At 57.3% G+C, this 15,661-nt stretch overlaps 1 protein-coding gene across 2 annotated transcripts in view; it reads right to left on the minus strand.

Annotated features, from left to right (window-relative positions):
- Nucleotides 1–2,528: 2,528 nt before the first annotated feature.
- The window catches only part of NUP214 (nucleoporin 214), an 81,985-nt gene continuing 68,852 nt past the window's right edge, over nucleotides 2,529–15,661 (minus strand). The window contains exons 32-36 of one of the 2 annotated variants that reach the window (XM_045196696.3): nucleotides 10,082–10,234; nucleotides 6,093–6,264; nucleotides 4,090–4,229; nucleotides 3,284–3,308; nucleotides 2,529–2,854 (exon numbers count right to left, since the gene is read on the minus strand). In XM_045196696.3, coding sequence (XP_045052631.2) covers nucleotides 2,821–2,854; nucleotides 3,284–3,308; nucleotides 4,090–4,229; nucleotides 6,093–6,264; nucleotides 10,082–10,234 — 524 coding nt within the window. In that variant the 3' untranslated portion in view covers nucleotides 2,529–2,820. The remainder of the gene's footprint in view (nucleotides 2,855–3,283; nucleotides 3,309–4,089; nucleotides 4,230–6,092; nucleotides 6,265–10,081; nucleotides 10,235–15,661) is intronic. The other variant, XM_024562058.4, reaches the window with a different exon arrangement.

The raw sequence follows: 15,661 nt of genomic DNA on the forward strand, positions 1-15,661 counted from the left end.
TATGGGAAGTTAGACTTTCTTTCAGATGCTGGGGGGTAATTTTCCTAGTGGTGCAGTTGAAGGCTTCCTCAAAATGTGGTCCAGGGACCACCTGCAAAGCTTGTCAAAAAGCCCAATCCAACTTTGCTGAGTCAGGGTCTCAAACCGAGCTGTCCTGTCTGAGCGCGCCAGCAAGGGCCGGCCCCTCACCCACTGCGCTCGGTGCTGCGTAAGGGGCCCCATCACCCGCTGGAGTGTTTACCCCGGCGTGGGGCGGGGCCCTGGACAAGGGGAACGGTTCCCGATTAGTGAGAACCTCCTTGGAGCCCGGCGCTCTGCATGCACTGTCCCTCTGGTCCTCACAACCACCCTGAAAGACCGGGGTTCCCGTCTCCATCGCCCCCTGAGGGAGACGCCCTCCTGGCACGAGGTGGCCCTACAGGGATGGACAGCGAAGCTGCAGGTGAGCCGCAGGCCAATCTTGGGGCCGGGTGGGGCGGCACCGAGGGGACCACCACTCAGGCCTGTCAGTGTGAAGGGGACACGAACATGCCCACTGTCCCACGCGGGCTCTTCCTATCCTGGAAAAGCCCAATTCGTGGCCTCTACCGCTGTGCTGCCGTCGGAGTCACCGCTGGGGACACTTGACGTGTGCATCTGGAAGAGCCAAGCAAAACACGGCCCAGCTCATTCAACTGCCTCCCCCTTTCCTCCCTGCCTTTCCGGAGTTTCACAAGCAGGCGTGTGTGAAGCCAACTGCAACCGCCTACCTGCCACTGCAGGCCGCCCTGCGAGAGCTGGTGGGGTGGGGGTACCTCCCCCTCACTGGGACCCGGCCCTGTGCACCCAGGCTTGGCCGCTCTGCCTGCCTCCCAGGAAAGGCTCCCGGCCCACCGCCACTCCCTGGGTGGGCTGGAGCCACTGCGCATTCCAGGCCTCACCTCCTGGGAGCTTGGGTTTCAGGGGCTGCGTGCTGGCCGTGCTCTGAGATGACCCCTGCCTCCTACCAGTGTGACTGGCCCCAAAAAAGGAGCCGAGAGGGGCTCCTGCGCCTGCACCACATTCCCGGGCGCAGCCGCCGACAGGGCGTGGGGGGCGTTATCTGGCCAAGCACAGCTCATACGGTCTCATGGAGAGATGCCACATGCCACCTCCACGGAGGATTAAGGCAGAGAATTTGAGGTCAAGGGTTTAGGCCAAACCATTTTCTATTTATAAAGAAGAGCCTCCGGGAAAACAGACAAGCAGGAGACTGGCGTGGTCGGCGTGACGGCTGACGGGATGACAGGCAGAGGCAGAAGTCACTGGTCACATGACCCCCCGATGGTGAGGGCCCCTGTCAAGAGCTTTCCCATCAAAACCCAAGTTGCTGTGTCTGGAGACGGCCCTGTGCCTGGCCACGCATGCATCTCTGGGCCTGCCCTGCCGAGGCGGGGCTCCTGTGAGAGCGGGGAGATGGGCTTTCTGTCCCAGCAGGACCAAAGCTGTCTGAACGAGGCCGTCGCCCTCCTGGCCGGCAGTATGCACAGCCCTCACTCTCTCACAGACCCCACAGAGCAGGGTCAGTCTCCCGGACGCCCGCGGGTCTCGTCCTGGCGTGGGGCCCTGAAGCCCAGCAGTCTGCCCACCACACTTGTCTTCACGTGAGCGGGGAAAGCACGGACCTCGACGCCCGATTCGAGTCCACGTGATCGGAAGCCACAGGACAGGGGCTGTGTGACGAGTACCAGCCCAGCGGGACCAGCAGGCCTAGCAGGCCTGGCTGCGGCACAGGGGGCCTCAGGGAGACCTGCGCTCCCCAACAGCCACATGGAAAACTGTCACTAAAACATGTCAGGACACACCTTCCCGACGCGTCCAATCCAGACAGCTGTCCCTTTCGGCACTCCTTGCTAATGACCCGAGCCAAAGCAACTGGCACATTCTGGGCCAAATTCTTACGCCACCCACTGTGGGTGGGAGGCCGCCTCCACCTGTCAGTAACTGTCATGTCTGTGGCTTAAGAAACACAATATGCCCTGACCCGAAATCCTGCGCGTCAGGCGCTGCAGTGAGCCTGGGGCACGGAGCCCCAACCCAGCCCAGCCCGCGCTGTTGCGGTGTCAGGAAGCGGCCACATCCCCGCTGCCCCGGGGTGTCTGCACTGTGGCGAACAGAGGGCCGGGCGTGCGTGCCCGTGTCACCGTCACCACTGGAGAGCAAGGCTGTCCTGCCATGCACTGCCCAGCTGCTCTCCAGAGTGCAAGGGATCAGCTGCAGCTCACACGGTCCCTGGGCCGAACGAGGACACCTTCCCGGTGCGCTCCAGGTCCGCCTCGCAGCTGCCCACACCCTGCGGGGCAGGTTCTGAGCTCCGCCCAGGGCTGTGCCAGTGCATTTCCTCCCGGCCACCCAATCGGAAGTGGGCACCTGACGGTCCTGACACCAACTGCAAGGAGGAGACAAGCCAGCACTCGGCCCCTCCCCTGTGCAGAGAGCCCTAGGCCTGAGAGGACAGCGAGGCTAGACACCACCACCCTGCGCCTGCTTTGGAGGTGCCTGCCACAGGCTGAGGGGCAGCCGCACAATTCCTCAGCCACAGAGATGAGGAAACCTCTCTCCTCTTCAGGCATGACCTGAAAAACCCACTTACATTTGTCTGCAAACAAACCAAACGGTTTAATGGCAGGGGCGGGAGTGGAAGGGGGGACAACCGAGACGCATCTGTGGGCTCCAGTCCTGCCGCTTCTTCCTGGGGGTGTCGGTGAGCACATCCATGTGAAGGGCTGCTTCAGCGCTTCTCGGCGAAGAAGAGCTGAGGAGGCAGCTGGGCACAGGGACTGGAAGGGACACGACACCCACTCAGCTTCTCCAGCCTCCAAAGCCCTGGACAGACCTGCAAGGAAGCGCCGGGAGAGGGCAGGTCAGCCTCTGGGCCCCCACAGCTGTCTGTGCTCACACGTCAGGACCTGCATTTTCACTGTCACATGACTGCATGACGACCGAGAACTAGGACTGCCTGTGGGCCTGGAGCCCACTGGAAAGGCATCTCCCAAGTCCTGCCTTCCAACCTCTGCCGACAGGGAGGCCCGTTCCTCTCTCAGGCGTGCCCCGCAGGAGGCTCGGCCTGGCACCGCCCACCACATCCCTGCTGAGGTCGGCAAAGCCACAAAACCCCAAACTGGCCACGGAGCCCCCAAGCTTCCAGGACAAGGTTTCAAAACAGGAAGTATGCACACACAGGGCACTAACTAGCACCACGTTCCCTTGCCCCGCCCACTCAGCCATAGCCCTTATTCAATGGCTCCCCACGGGAGGTACTCACGAGTTAGAGGATCCAAAGGTGAACCCTGGAAAAGACAAGAAGGGCGACGTTAAACCACACACGCACCTGAAAGGCAGAGGTGCCCCGCCCTGGGCCAACAGGAAGCCCTCCAGTGGGCCCCACAGTCCGAGAGCTCTCTTCAGGTTATTTTAAGGGCTCTTCCCTTCCCACCTCGGGTGCAGGCACAGGGTCTGGCCTGGCCCCTCTCACTGAGCGTCATGGAGCCGCACAGACCTGTTTCGTCCAGGAAACGTGTTTTCTCAGCGTTCCCACCCACTTGCTTCCTCCTCTCCTTGAGGCCAGAGAAGCGGGAGCCTGGGTCCAGGCCCAGCTCTGCTGCTCACTGCCTGCGCCTTTGCCCAAACGGGCCCCGCAGAGGGGTCCTTGCGTGTCCATTTCTACGACAGCAACGATGCCCGACTTCTGTGCCTCCCGAGCGGGTCGCAAAGGTAGAAACAGAACAGACGTGCTCCGCAGTCTGAAGAGGCAGAGCATCAAGCAAATGAAGGACTTTCTGTGAAGTTTCTACATCTGATTTTTTGTTTGCTGGCTCGGGTTTTTAGACCAAGATCTAGTAAGATGATTATTTTGGTCTCTTGAATCTTGAGGAAAAAGCCCTGGCATTTATTTGGTAGGAAAAGGCACGACGCTACAAGTCTAACGAGAACCTAGGAAGAGCAGTTTGCCCTTCAGCCTTTAGAACACTGCCCAGAACACCCAGGCAAACACCCCTCACTTATTTGGAGGGCGGGGCACTAGCTGAGGAAAAGCGGGAGGGACCACCGTGCGGAGGACCGTCTGCCTACCTCCTGTGCCCGATCCGAAGCCAGAGAACCCCCCGCTCTGGGTGCCGAAGCCTGAGGTCTGCTGGGACAGGGACCCGAACGTCGGTGCGTTCTGGCTGGCGAGGGTCCCGAAAGACGTGGTGTTGCTGCTGCTCCCGAACCTGGTGCCAGCGAGAAACCGTGTGGTTAATGCGGCTGCCTGCCGCCCTGTAGCCCTGAGGCCCGGAAGCCCTGGCAGCCTCAGGCTGCCTGACAGACGTGCCTTGAGGGACGCACTTGGTCTGACCAGCAGCTTCCCAGAGAGAACGGGCCAGAGCCGGAGTGAGCCATCTCCGCTTTGGGAAGCAAAACAACAGGATGGCCACCTAAACTCTAGCTCGACCCGAGTGTGAGCTCTGTCCACTGTCCGAGATGCTGGGCCGCTTGGAAATGGAGCAGTACTACATCTTTTTGCTCTGTCTCCAACAATTTTGAACTTTATTCCACCATTTCTCATCGATCGACGCCCCCCCCCCCCACACACCTGTATCCATCTCCTCTCTGGACGTCCGTGCTGAGGCAGGGTGTCAGTGCTGAGGCAGGGTGTCGTCTACACGCACCGCCCTGCGTGGCCCTGCCACTCCCACCTCGGGCCTCCCACAAACTACAGCAGGCACTCAGATGTCTGCGGGGTCAGAGGCCAGGGGCCTGAACAGGGGGACGACGGGCTCTGCAGAGATGTCACACTGGAATCGTCAGGCGGTCCTCACTAGCCCTGTCCCACAGCATGGAGCCCACCAGTGGCCGGGACCCCCATGGGAGAGCCCCTCCGAGGCAGTGAAGACAGAAAGTAAATGAAACCTCACGACGCCCGGCCAACACGAGCCCTCCAGCAACTGCAGAGCTCTGTGCTGGTGGGCGGGGACTGCTCGGTGTCACCGAGACCTGCCAAGAACACTGGTGCCAGGCGTCAAGCCAGTTCCAACGCGCCTTTAAAAGCTTTTCCTGACTTAAATTCTTGGGGTTTCCTGGGGGAAACTTAAAAGACCCATTACTCTCCACATAAACCCAAGAAGCAATATAAAGACTTGCTCACTCTTCTTGAAACTTGCCAACCCTTCCGCCCCAGGTTCTCTTGTGGAGGAGAAAGGGCACGAGGGAGAACGTGAGCTCACGTTCAAGAGAAAGACGGTATCGCCTCACCAAGACCCCTCCCTGCACCTCGGGAGCTCCCCAGAACAGACCCGCTTCCCCAGTCTTTAGCTCGACGTGTCCAGTGCCAAGGGCAAGAGGTCAGTTAGATGCTCGTGTCGGACACCAGCGCTGCCTCTGAACGAGGCGCTTTGATGTCGGGGTCACATATATTTTACTGGGACTTCGTGGTGCGGTGACAGCTATCTCCTCCTGGGGGTTTTGGCAACCGGCCTGAACTGCCGGGGCCCTTAAAGGCCGATGTGGAATACGGCATTTTTCAGTGAGGACGCACACAGGGCTGTAGGAGCAGCTGCGAGAGCTGAGCGGTCGTCCACTCTCAAATGTGCGGGAGCCCACGCAGTGCCTAGTGTGGAAGCCGGCCCGGGGGACTGTGGACCAAACACCCTCTCTGGGGGTCTGGAGTGGAGGAGGGACACAGGAGTGGCTTGGTCAAGGACAGTGGTCTAATGCACAACAACCCAAGAGGAAAGAATCTGGTGAGAACGATTCATTCAGAATTTCCAAGCAGTTGTGACAACACAAGGGACAATCCTGGTTGCAAAGGAGCCATGGAAGGACTGTTTTTCTTCCTTTAACCAATCATTTCGCTCCAGCTGGAGCAGAGGGCCGCCCACCAGCACTCTGCACACCAGGGACAGCAACGACGCTGATGTCCCCCAAGGACTCGAGGGAGTCTGGCTAGGAGAAACAGCCTTCCCCCAGGGAGCAGTGGAATCCTAGAGCGACTGTTTCGACGGGGCTCATGGTCAAGAGCAGGGAAGATGCAAGAACGTCCTTTTCAAACCCAGAGAACCAGGCTGGCCGCAGGTCCCCTCCCCCAGGGGGCTTACCCGAATCCTCCCGCGCTGGCAGCCGCGGTGCCCTCTCCGAACACTTTGCCTCCCGTCGAGCCCAGAGGGCTTGTAAAGGCTGGGGCTGCCCCGAATGCTGGCACCCCTCCAAACCCAGGGGATCCCCCAAAAGTAGGAGGGCTGCCAAACACTGGAGCAGCACCGAAGCCACCTGAGCAAAACAGAGGCAAACAGAAACAGGGAGAAAGAAAGGAGGAGACAGGAAGAGAAGAGTGAGCAGTGAGAAACCAAATCAAAAGAGGAGGGAAAAGGGAAAACACGTTAGCAACCCGAGTACAAAGAGCTCTGACAAAGGGCAACACCCTTTCTATCAGCAAAACAATGCAAATCAAGGCCCACCCAGCCACCAAACCACCTCCTCCTCCAGTTCCAATCCACATCTGGGGCCCACTCGGGAGACAGCTCCGGGAAGTGCAAGCCCCACAGACCCCACATTCGTCCGTGGGACCCCCAGGCCCTCCCAGAGGTGAGCTGGGCCTGCCAGCCCCAGGTCCTGTCCAATCAGATTGTCACCAAGAATCAACCGTGGTGCATTTTGGGTCCCTTCCTGGCCCTGCGGCACTGTTTTGAGGTTCTTCACTGTAAAACCGTTCTGAAAAACCCCAGGTCCTGTCCAGCCATCAAAGACAACAGTTTTATTGCTCATCACCACACAGGCAAGGCGTCACTTCATGGAAACCCACGGGGTGACACTGGAAGCTCTGAGTCTCCTCTTGGGAGACCTGTGGGCTGGGTCACGGCCTTGAGAGGGAGAGCTGCTCAGTGCTGGCACTCTGCCAGGTGCTTTTTATTTATTTAAACCTATCGGCTCTCACACCTCTCACCACGCTCTGTCTCTCTCTCTCTCTCTCTGTCCACAAGACTTTGTAAAAAACGCTCTCTCTCTGCAGCCAGGAACTCCTCCTCCTCAGTCAGAAGGCACACCGAGTTTCTGCTCTGTGATAAAACTGTGTACCGACTCAGTCACGTGTCGGCTGTGGGAAGGCCCCAAGGCCAAGGCGCCCTCCGCAGGCTCCCAGCCCTGCTGCTCACGTGGACACAGGCTGGCAGGGCAGGAGGAGGGACTGTCCTTCCCTAACTGTTCTCCTTCAGCTCCTGAGCAGGGTCCCCAAACCCCAAGACACTGTTAACTTATTCTACGCCATCAGCAGAGAAGCTTGGGGAGCGTCTGTTGAATGAAACGGGGTGAATGATACAGGAACCATGACCTAGGGGCAAGGAGGGGTCAGGCCACAGGCCACAGGGACCGGGCGTCGTCCTGCCTCCTTCGGGAAGTGAGTCCCAGGAAGAGGGTCAGTGGGCCCTCTTGGGAGAAGCCTCAGCCCACCACCGGCTTCGGCCCGGAACCAGGAAGGCCCCCAGCTGCCTTTCTCCGTAACTGCTCTGTCATAATTCGGCTCAGCTGATGGAGCATTTGCGGGCCCGCGCCACTGAGAAGATGCTTTCCGCTGAGGCTCATGTTTGGGGTAAACACTCTGTATTTTAAAACCGTGGGTGAAATTCCAAGCTATGGTAACGGGGACTGATGGGTTACAAATATAATGGACTGGAAAAAAAAGTGCTAAACCCCCTTGCAGCTGAATTATTTAAGGCTGATCCCAGATCTAGTTACCCTTTCTTTCTAGACACGCAGGGCTCTCTAGTGCTGGGGCCTCCCTCGTATTCAGACCTTGAGGTGGAGGCAAGTGAAAAGCGAGAAGTCACCAGGACGCAGAGAGGAAAATGGATGGGGAGAAAGCGAAGCCGTGTGCACACACACAGACACACATACACATGCACACATGCACAGCCCCCCCCCCCCCCCCCCCCCGCACGAAGCTGGGTCACAGCTAACTGAGACGGAAGAGAAGGCTCGTTCTGGCCTTGTTTCTGGAGACGGCAATTCGCCTGACACTAGGAGGGGCTCGGTTTCACTAGATGCCAGGTCTTCATGGTTTTCTTCTCCAGGTCAGTAAAAAACAACATACCAGTAACCCCGACACTAAGTATCTGGTTTGCCCTCTGCATGCCAGGGGCTGTAGAACAGCCTGCTCGAACCCTCTTAGGGAACCTGGGGTCCCCACTCCACAGGCGAGGCCTGGAAATGTGTCCCTTGTCCACATTCAGCGAACTGGTGCAGGGCGGAGCTGGGGCTGGAACGAGGGACTCAAGGACCACCTCTCACCTAACCATGGTATGTGGCCCCCCTTCCTCCACTGCCACTAACCCGGCAACTCCGGCAACAGAGGGGGTAAGCCCAGGGGACCGGATGGCTGCAAGGTCACTTGCAGTCTGTCCCTCCTGTGTCCTTTCTTCCAGTAACCTCCAGCAGTATAAATTCCTAACACAACTGTGCTGAGGGAGGATGGACACTTCTGGAATTTTTCAAAGACCCACCTGGACGCTCAGTCTAAAGTCCCTTGTCGAGCCGAGCGCGCCAATCCTGACGCCTTGGCTCGCGAGCAGGCAGGCAGGCGGCTGCCATGTGGAGACCAGCTGTCCCGAGGCCCCGAGGCCCCGCCCTCCATGGAGGCACACCTGCCCTCACTGTCACCTGCTCAGTTACCAGCTCCTTCACCGCGTGTATTTGCAGGGGGCTTTCTGTTTGAGGGCTCGAACTCGGTGGTTTCATGGGGCGCATAATCAAATAGGAAAACTATTCAGGAATGGAGGTACATTTTCTCTAAGACCGAAAGTTAAAAGCATCGGGTCCCCAAATCAATTGGGACCTGACTCCAGGATAAGGAGTGACACGTCAGGTAAACACACGAGTCAAAGACACATTATCGTGTTCCTGAAGAAAGCAGTCTCCGTGACTAACGAACCAAAATCTCTTAGTCAAGTAACATTTGCCTTGGTAACGAGGAGCGAGAATGTGTAAATTGTTCGCTGCAAGGAAGGCTGGGGCCAAAATAAAGCTGCACTGCTCATTTCTCGTCCGTTTTAAACTCTAGGAAAAGAGTATCAAAATCCATCAACCGGAGACTCACCCAGGCACGGCCAGGGCTACGGGAACGCGCACAGGGCTCTCGGCAACCACAGCCCTCGGGCCACGCGAGGAGTTTCCAGATGCTGACTGGGGGTGGCCCTGAGTCAGAGCCCCCCACACACAGGGACGGCAGGTAGGGTCCTTCTTCTGGCATCTGCAGAACTGCAGTCTCCCACACACCCGAGCGAGGGAGGAGCGCCCCGCCGCCCACCCAAGGGGAGCCTGCTTGGAAGAACTGCTTTCTCAGCAAACACCCCCCTTCTGCCCCGCCTTAAAAAACACAAACAAACCCTTCCACACAGCTGTCCGTGCAACAGGGATGGGAAGGGAAGGCAGACCCCCTGTAGACCTCAGAGACAGAAATAGGACAGAGGCAGGTGACAGAAATGAAGTATGTTTTTGAGTCTAAACATACAGTGTCCTTTAAAAATTTTGATTTCGATGTAATACATGTTTATAAAAAGTCACAGTTCATAAATACTTTAAGTAATGCTGGGTTAAAGAGCAGGGCTGGCCAGGCTCTTCTTTCTTGATCACTGGGTGTATCTCACTGCGAGAGCTGGCTGAGCTGCACACATGTGCTGGGTGAGTATCTGGATGTTGTGTACGTGTACCCAATACACTTACGTTTACTAGATTCAGTTAGAGGCAGAAAGGATCTGGCAAAGACGACAAGTGACACAGACAGAAGAAATTACACACTGTCCTGTATGCTCCCTCTTTGGTTCTGTAGTTGTTAAAGAGTCACGTTTGCTTCCCTAAGGAGACCAAGTTCTCTTCAGGGCTCCATCACATGCGTTCTGTGCTTTCTAACCCGTCTCAGGAGACCCAGACCAGTGCGAGGCACACGGTAGACAATCAATACAAAGGGGGAGGGGAATCACGTCATCCCCTCCAACCCGCCTCCCCCGAGAACCACCAAGAGACCCCTCCTTCCAGACAGTGGCACATACGTGCCTCTATGCACAGAAGTAACCCCGGCTGATAAGGACGCCAGTACCTGTTTTGTTTGGTGCGGAAAACCCGAAGCCTTGGGATGCCACACTTCCTCCTCCAGAGCTGAAGGTGCCAGCGGGTTTCTGCTCCCCAAACGAGGAGCCAGCGAATCCGCCAAACGTCTTGGCCCCGCTGTTTCCGAACAGGTTAGAGGTGCCTGAGGGGACGAAAGGCACGTGTGAGGGAGGCCAGAGGGAGAAGACTCGTTTACTCATTTACCTCTGAGGACAGAGAAGAACCCTCGCCTGGGGGATTCAGGAGAAGGGAGTGAAGAGGGTGCGCAGGGGCCAAGGGCAGAGCGGAAGCGAATGGACACCTTCTCTGATCTGCCTGCGTCTTGATGGCCAGTGTTTAAGCACGTTGGGACCCGGGCTCAGGATGTCCTGACACAATCCTACGGGCACAGGGCAAAGGGGCAGCAGGGGCTCCTCTGCAGAAACCCATCTGCATTGCCGCAGGGGCGAGGCCTGTCTGTGTGGAGGACCAGCAGAGTGGCTTCCCTCCAGACTGGTTTCTCCTGAAGAGTGAGCCTTGTTTTCATCCATCTCCTCACAAAGACCACCTTCAAATTTAGTCGAGCCCAAGAGAAGGGCATTAGAGCAAATCCAAGCCAAGCATGCCGGCTCCCAGCCTTCTGCTTTTACAGCCAAGCCTGGCCTGCTCACTGCTGCCAGGCCTGCTGGGACAATGCGGATGGACAGCAAGCGCGGGGTTCCGGCCTGAGCCGGTGGGAGCCAGGCACGTTCTGAGAAGGGAGGAGAGGCCAACAAGATTTCCGCTTTCTAAGAAGTTCAATTAAGCTCCTGACCTTTCGGATGCATATCTACAGGTCACTCCGCCAAATACGCTCCGAATCCTCTCCAACAATGAAAGGAAACTGACCACTAAACCCGAGATGGGTGACAAGCATGTGTTTCCCCACCGCATATGGACGGGTGTTCTATTAAAATGAGTTCACACCCGCAGGAGGCAGGGAGACACTCTCCTGACGTGGGCTGATGCCTGGAGAGAGGCATAGCTGGGAGGCTGGTGGGACAAGCTCCGGGGGGTGAGGGAGGGTGACTCCCTGCCAGGTACGGAGCTTAAGCATTTACACGAGGCCAGGCCACCCCCACCAGGTGCTCCTGGTGGAGATGGTGGGAGGGAGGGAGGTCAAGAGGGTCACTCGCTCTCAAGTCAAGCTGTCTGAAAAGGCGGTCGGCCCACCACTAACCTGCCAGAGCCAAGGCCTCCCACCTGCTGCGGACCCCGCATGTGTGGGACTCGCCTGTTAATGCTGCAGTGGCAGTGCTTGACCCACAGCCCAGGAGCGGGCGGCTGAGCCTCAGGAACACGGCCGCCGCCAGCTTCCAGGCACCGGTGACACGGAGCCTCAGACCACCACTGCCAACAGGTGTGAGAGCTGGGCCGTGAGGTGCCCGCCCAACAGCGGGAGTGGCCAGCCCTTATTTAGGGTCCCTGGGCTCACACCCCTGGGGTGTGCCCTTGAACAGTCTGGTCGTTCCCTTGGTGAGCCAGCTCGAGGCCCCGAGGGTCCTTCGGTGGCCGTCCACTTGACACTGGAGACGCAGGCAGGCTTCTCAGTCACTCCTCTAACCCGGAGCTCCCAGGGCAGGGGGCTGCAATTTTCTGACTTGGTGCTCACGAGCAAAACCTCAAAGGGCAAACAAAGTCACACTCGTGATTTGTGGCCAAATCTCCTCTTGGAGAAATTCAAAATACAGAGGGGAAATGATCTTACTGGGACCATGATGGGAAACTTAATTTCCTGTGAGGCCAGAGAACATTCAGAAGTCCTTGGGCCTCTTGCCCCTTTACCTCTGTAAGAATCCTTTGTCTTTAAGATGTTCATAGGACGTTATAACGGACCAGCATGAGTTCTGCATTCAGATGGGGCTCAGAATACCTCTGAACCAGGATGCTGAGCAGGACCTGACCTTGCCGAGCCCCAGGCCCTGCGCACACGAAGCGGGGATGGTGGCTGCACCCACGCAAAGCCCCTGTGAGGAGCGGGTGAGATGCTGCGTGTAGGGCGCATTGTCAGGCTCTGGGGGGTCCTCAGGAAACATAACTTCTCCTGTGTCTTTGACCCCCCCTGGCGCGTCCCAATCACCGTCAGTGTAATACAACACAGAGTAGGGCAGCTGCGGGGAAATCACACCCCTTTCATTTGGCGAAGACGGCAAGAATGCAGCCATTCAAGCTGTAACAGCCGCCACGTGCAGTCTCGAAAGGAGCCCCGCGCACCGAACTGTTCTAGGGTGTAAGTCGCTCTGAACCAAGCGGCAGGAAACACTGTCTGCTTTTCTCTGTTTCTGTGGTCAACGTGTTTCTCGGCTGTCTCCTAATGGCGCCCAGACAACAGTCTCTAGGTCTTGAAAATATGGCGAAGAAGAGACTCTCTTGGTTGTTGGAACTGCATTTGATTGTAGAAGATCCTCGTAAGCTAGCCAGTGAGAAAGCTTGTCTCTGGGGAGCCACCTGCCGCCTCCCCTCTGGGTGATGGTGCAGGGGTGCTGGCACAACCTAACATCATCCTGTGAACGCGACCGCAGAGACCAGACCCCAGGTCCTCCTGCAGGTCTCCTGCCACTCGAGAACTCGGCACGGACCGAGAGGGATTCTCAAGGAGCACCTGTCCGGGACACTTTCCAAGACATTTTCTTTTTTTTTTGTCCCCACGTTTCCCTCTCTGACCGCCGCCTCGCAGAGCCCCAAGACATTTTCTTAAAAAGCAGTTTCAGAGGGAGCCTTGTAAGCCCAGAAGAGCCTCAGCAGACAGTTTCTTCATCCTCACACACATGCCCTTCAGGCCCCTGGGCGGGAAGGCACATGCCGAGGACGGTTCCGCCCAGCGTCCTCAGACGAGACCCAGGAGGCACAGGCCCTCCCATGTAACGATCCACTGTGGTGCCAGATTTTAAATGACCCCCGGGGTTCACAGTGGGTCTGGGTGTTGTCTCTGGAGAAGGCGGAAGACACCTGCACGCAGTGTGGGCCTGTGCACGCAGCAGTGCACGCCCACCCCATGCGACGGTGTGTGCCGCTTGTCCTTTCCCGTCTTCGTTGAGTCCCAGCGACTGCTCAGGCTGAAGGGGCAGCCGCGGGACCTGGCCCACTGGGCCCAACTGGCACAGGGACCTGCCGGTTGCCCGACTGGTGCTCAGACAGGTGTCGCAAAGGGGAACGTGTGGGTGGTGCCATGAGGAAGGAGCACAGGGCTGTCACACTGGCACACCTGGGAGGAGTGACGTCACATGGCGAAGCCAGGTAGATTTTGGGAGGCAACCTGGTGGGGCAGAGCTCTGGAAACATATCCAGATTGAACTCTGGCTAAGCCACTTAATGGCAGTTGCCTCCCAGAGTCCACACCCCTTCTCTGTCCTTATGGATAAAATGGGGACGGCCACATCTACAACATTGTTGAGAAGGGGCCAGACCACAGACAGGGAGCACCCGGCACACAGAGGTGACCAACAGAGGTTACTGCCCCTCTCCTCACGTCAGACGGGGAGTCACTGTGGCCCAGTGACCCGAGGCCACACTGAAGAAGGAAGAGACTTACATTCCCCCCGAAAGGAGGGGCGGGTTCACGTGGGTGGGGCAGAGAGGAGCAGTGTGAACCCTGGCACTGAAGCAGGGAGAATGTGCTGGGGAAACTGAGTCCAAGACAGAAAAGTATATGTGTATTTTTTTAATATTCTCCTGAGGGTGTGTTTATTGACAAGTAGGGAGGCAGGGAAGGGGAAAGAGAGACAGAAAGAAAGAAAGAGAGAGAGAGAGACAGACAGACAGACAGGCACTGATCGATTGCCTCCCATATGCAGCCCGCCCAGGAATAGAACACATGACCTTTCTGGTGTAGGGACGATGCCCAACAACTCAGCCACCTGGCCATGGCCAGCAAAGAACTTTGGGCCAGCTCACGAAGGGCCCTGAATTTCAGCCTATGGAGCTGGATTTTGTGCTGTAGTCAGTGGGAAGCTGCCAAAGGGTTTTGAGTAGAAATAGTGGCAAAATAAAAGCGGAGTCTCGAGCCACTCAATTTGGCGTGGATTTCCAGAGCGCAGTGGAGGAGACTGGAGGCTACCGTGACTCACGGATGCGATGGGCACACATCCCACGATGACAGCAAAGGGCAGGAAAATGTCGGGACCGAGAGGCAGGAGGAGGACCCGGAGCGCCGGTCAGTTCCCACATGCAGGAAGGAGCGGTGCACACAAGCACCAGAGGCTGCAGAGTCACCCAGGAGGAGAGGCTGTCCCGGGTGACGTGCAGACAGCATTCTTAGCCCTGTGGCCGGGACAAGGCCCTGACTTCTAGGTCCTTCTTCTCCATTGTTCCTTCCTCTTGTCCTGTTCTTGGTCCTCGGGGCTAAAGAGGCTCAGTCCCTCTCACCATCATATTACACATTTAGTTTTTAAAAACAAGAAAACGGTTAAGTCTTTCCTGTCCCTTTCACATTCACTTAAACTTCCGCGAGGCATAAAAGTAAACTGCTGGGTGACAACTGCCAGCGTCTAGGAGATGAAGGCCAGCAGGTGTCTGGTATCGAGAACAGACGTGTTTATTTTAAACCAGAATGAAAGCATAAGAAGCAATGGCGCACCGCAAACAGGCTTGGGGAGGGCACTGTCCAGTTTGCTCAGTGTAGATAAACACTCCCTGGTGCCTCTGAGCGTGGGGCTGGGAGAGACGGGCACAGCAGGCTCTTGTGAGCAGATCAGTCCACCAACGAGAGAAGGCAATTCTCTGACAGGCAAGAGCTGTGGCATCAGAAGTGAACAAGCCAGAAGGAAAGGAACTTTTACAAGGCGAGGCCTCGCCGCAGTTTTAGCAAAACAGGCTAGAAACACAGTCTCACAGATGATAACTGACCCATGGGGTAAACCCACACTTGTAGCTGGTGCGTTATCAGGGGCCCATTCCGTGCCAGAGGCTGTTTGGCACATTATGCAAGATGCAGCTGAATCCCAGATCTGCTGCGTTCTGACTCTGTGACTTAACTGCCCCCACCCCCGCCCTCTGCAAGAAATCACGTGACCATTTTGAGCTTGCTCCTCACCACACAGTGCAGAGTACTACGCAGGCCCCGGTATTCACACCGTGTGTGCAGCCCTGCAACTCTGCACGGCTGCCTCTCACACGTGTCCAACTGGGGACCAGGCCCACAACCCGGGCACGTGCCCTGATGGGGAATCAAACCTGCGACCTTTCGGTTCACAGGCCAGTGCTCAATCCATCGAGCCACACCAGCCGGGGCAGTCTTTCTTTTTATATTACCAGATGGACAGAGACCTCAGAGTAAGACCTGTGAACCCAGCACTCTCGGGACAGGGAGCTTTGCTTTCAACTACAGGAAACACCTGTCCTGCCCACCGGCCGCCAGCTCTCGATCTCTAAGGTCGTGCGGCCCAACAGACGAGAGCAGCGTCCGTGCAGCGCGTGAGACCAGAGAGGCTAAGACGAGGACGACAGGCTCCCGACTCCCCACGTCAGCCCCCAGCAGCAGCAGGATGTACTTTTTAAAGATTTAAACACAAAATTTCTTTCACTTCCAACCACGGAGAGACAGATCAACGAG

The sequence above is a fragment of the Desmodus rotundus genome, chromosome 1 (genome assembly GCF_022682495.2).
Source record: "Desmodus rotundus isolate HL8 chromosome 1, HLdesRot8A.1, whole genome shotgun sequence".
NCBI lineage: Eukaryota > Metazoa > Chordata > Mammalia > Chiroptera > Phyllostomidae > Desmodus > Desmodus rotundus.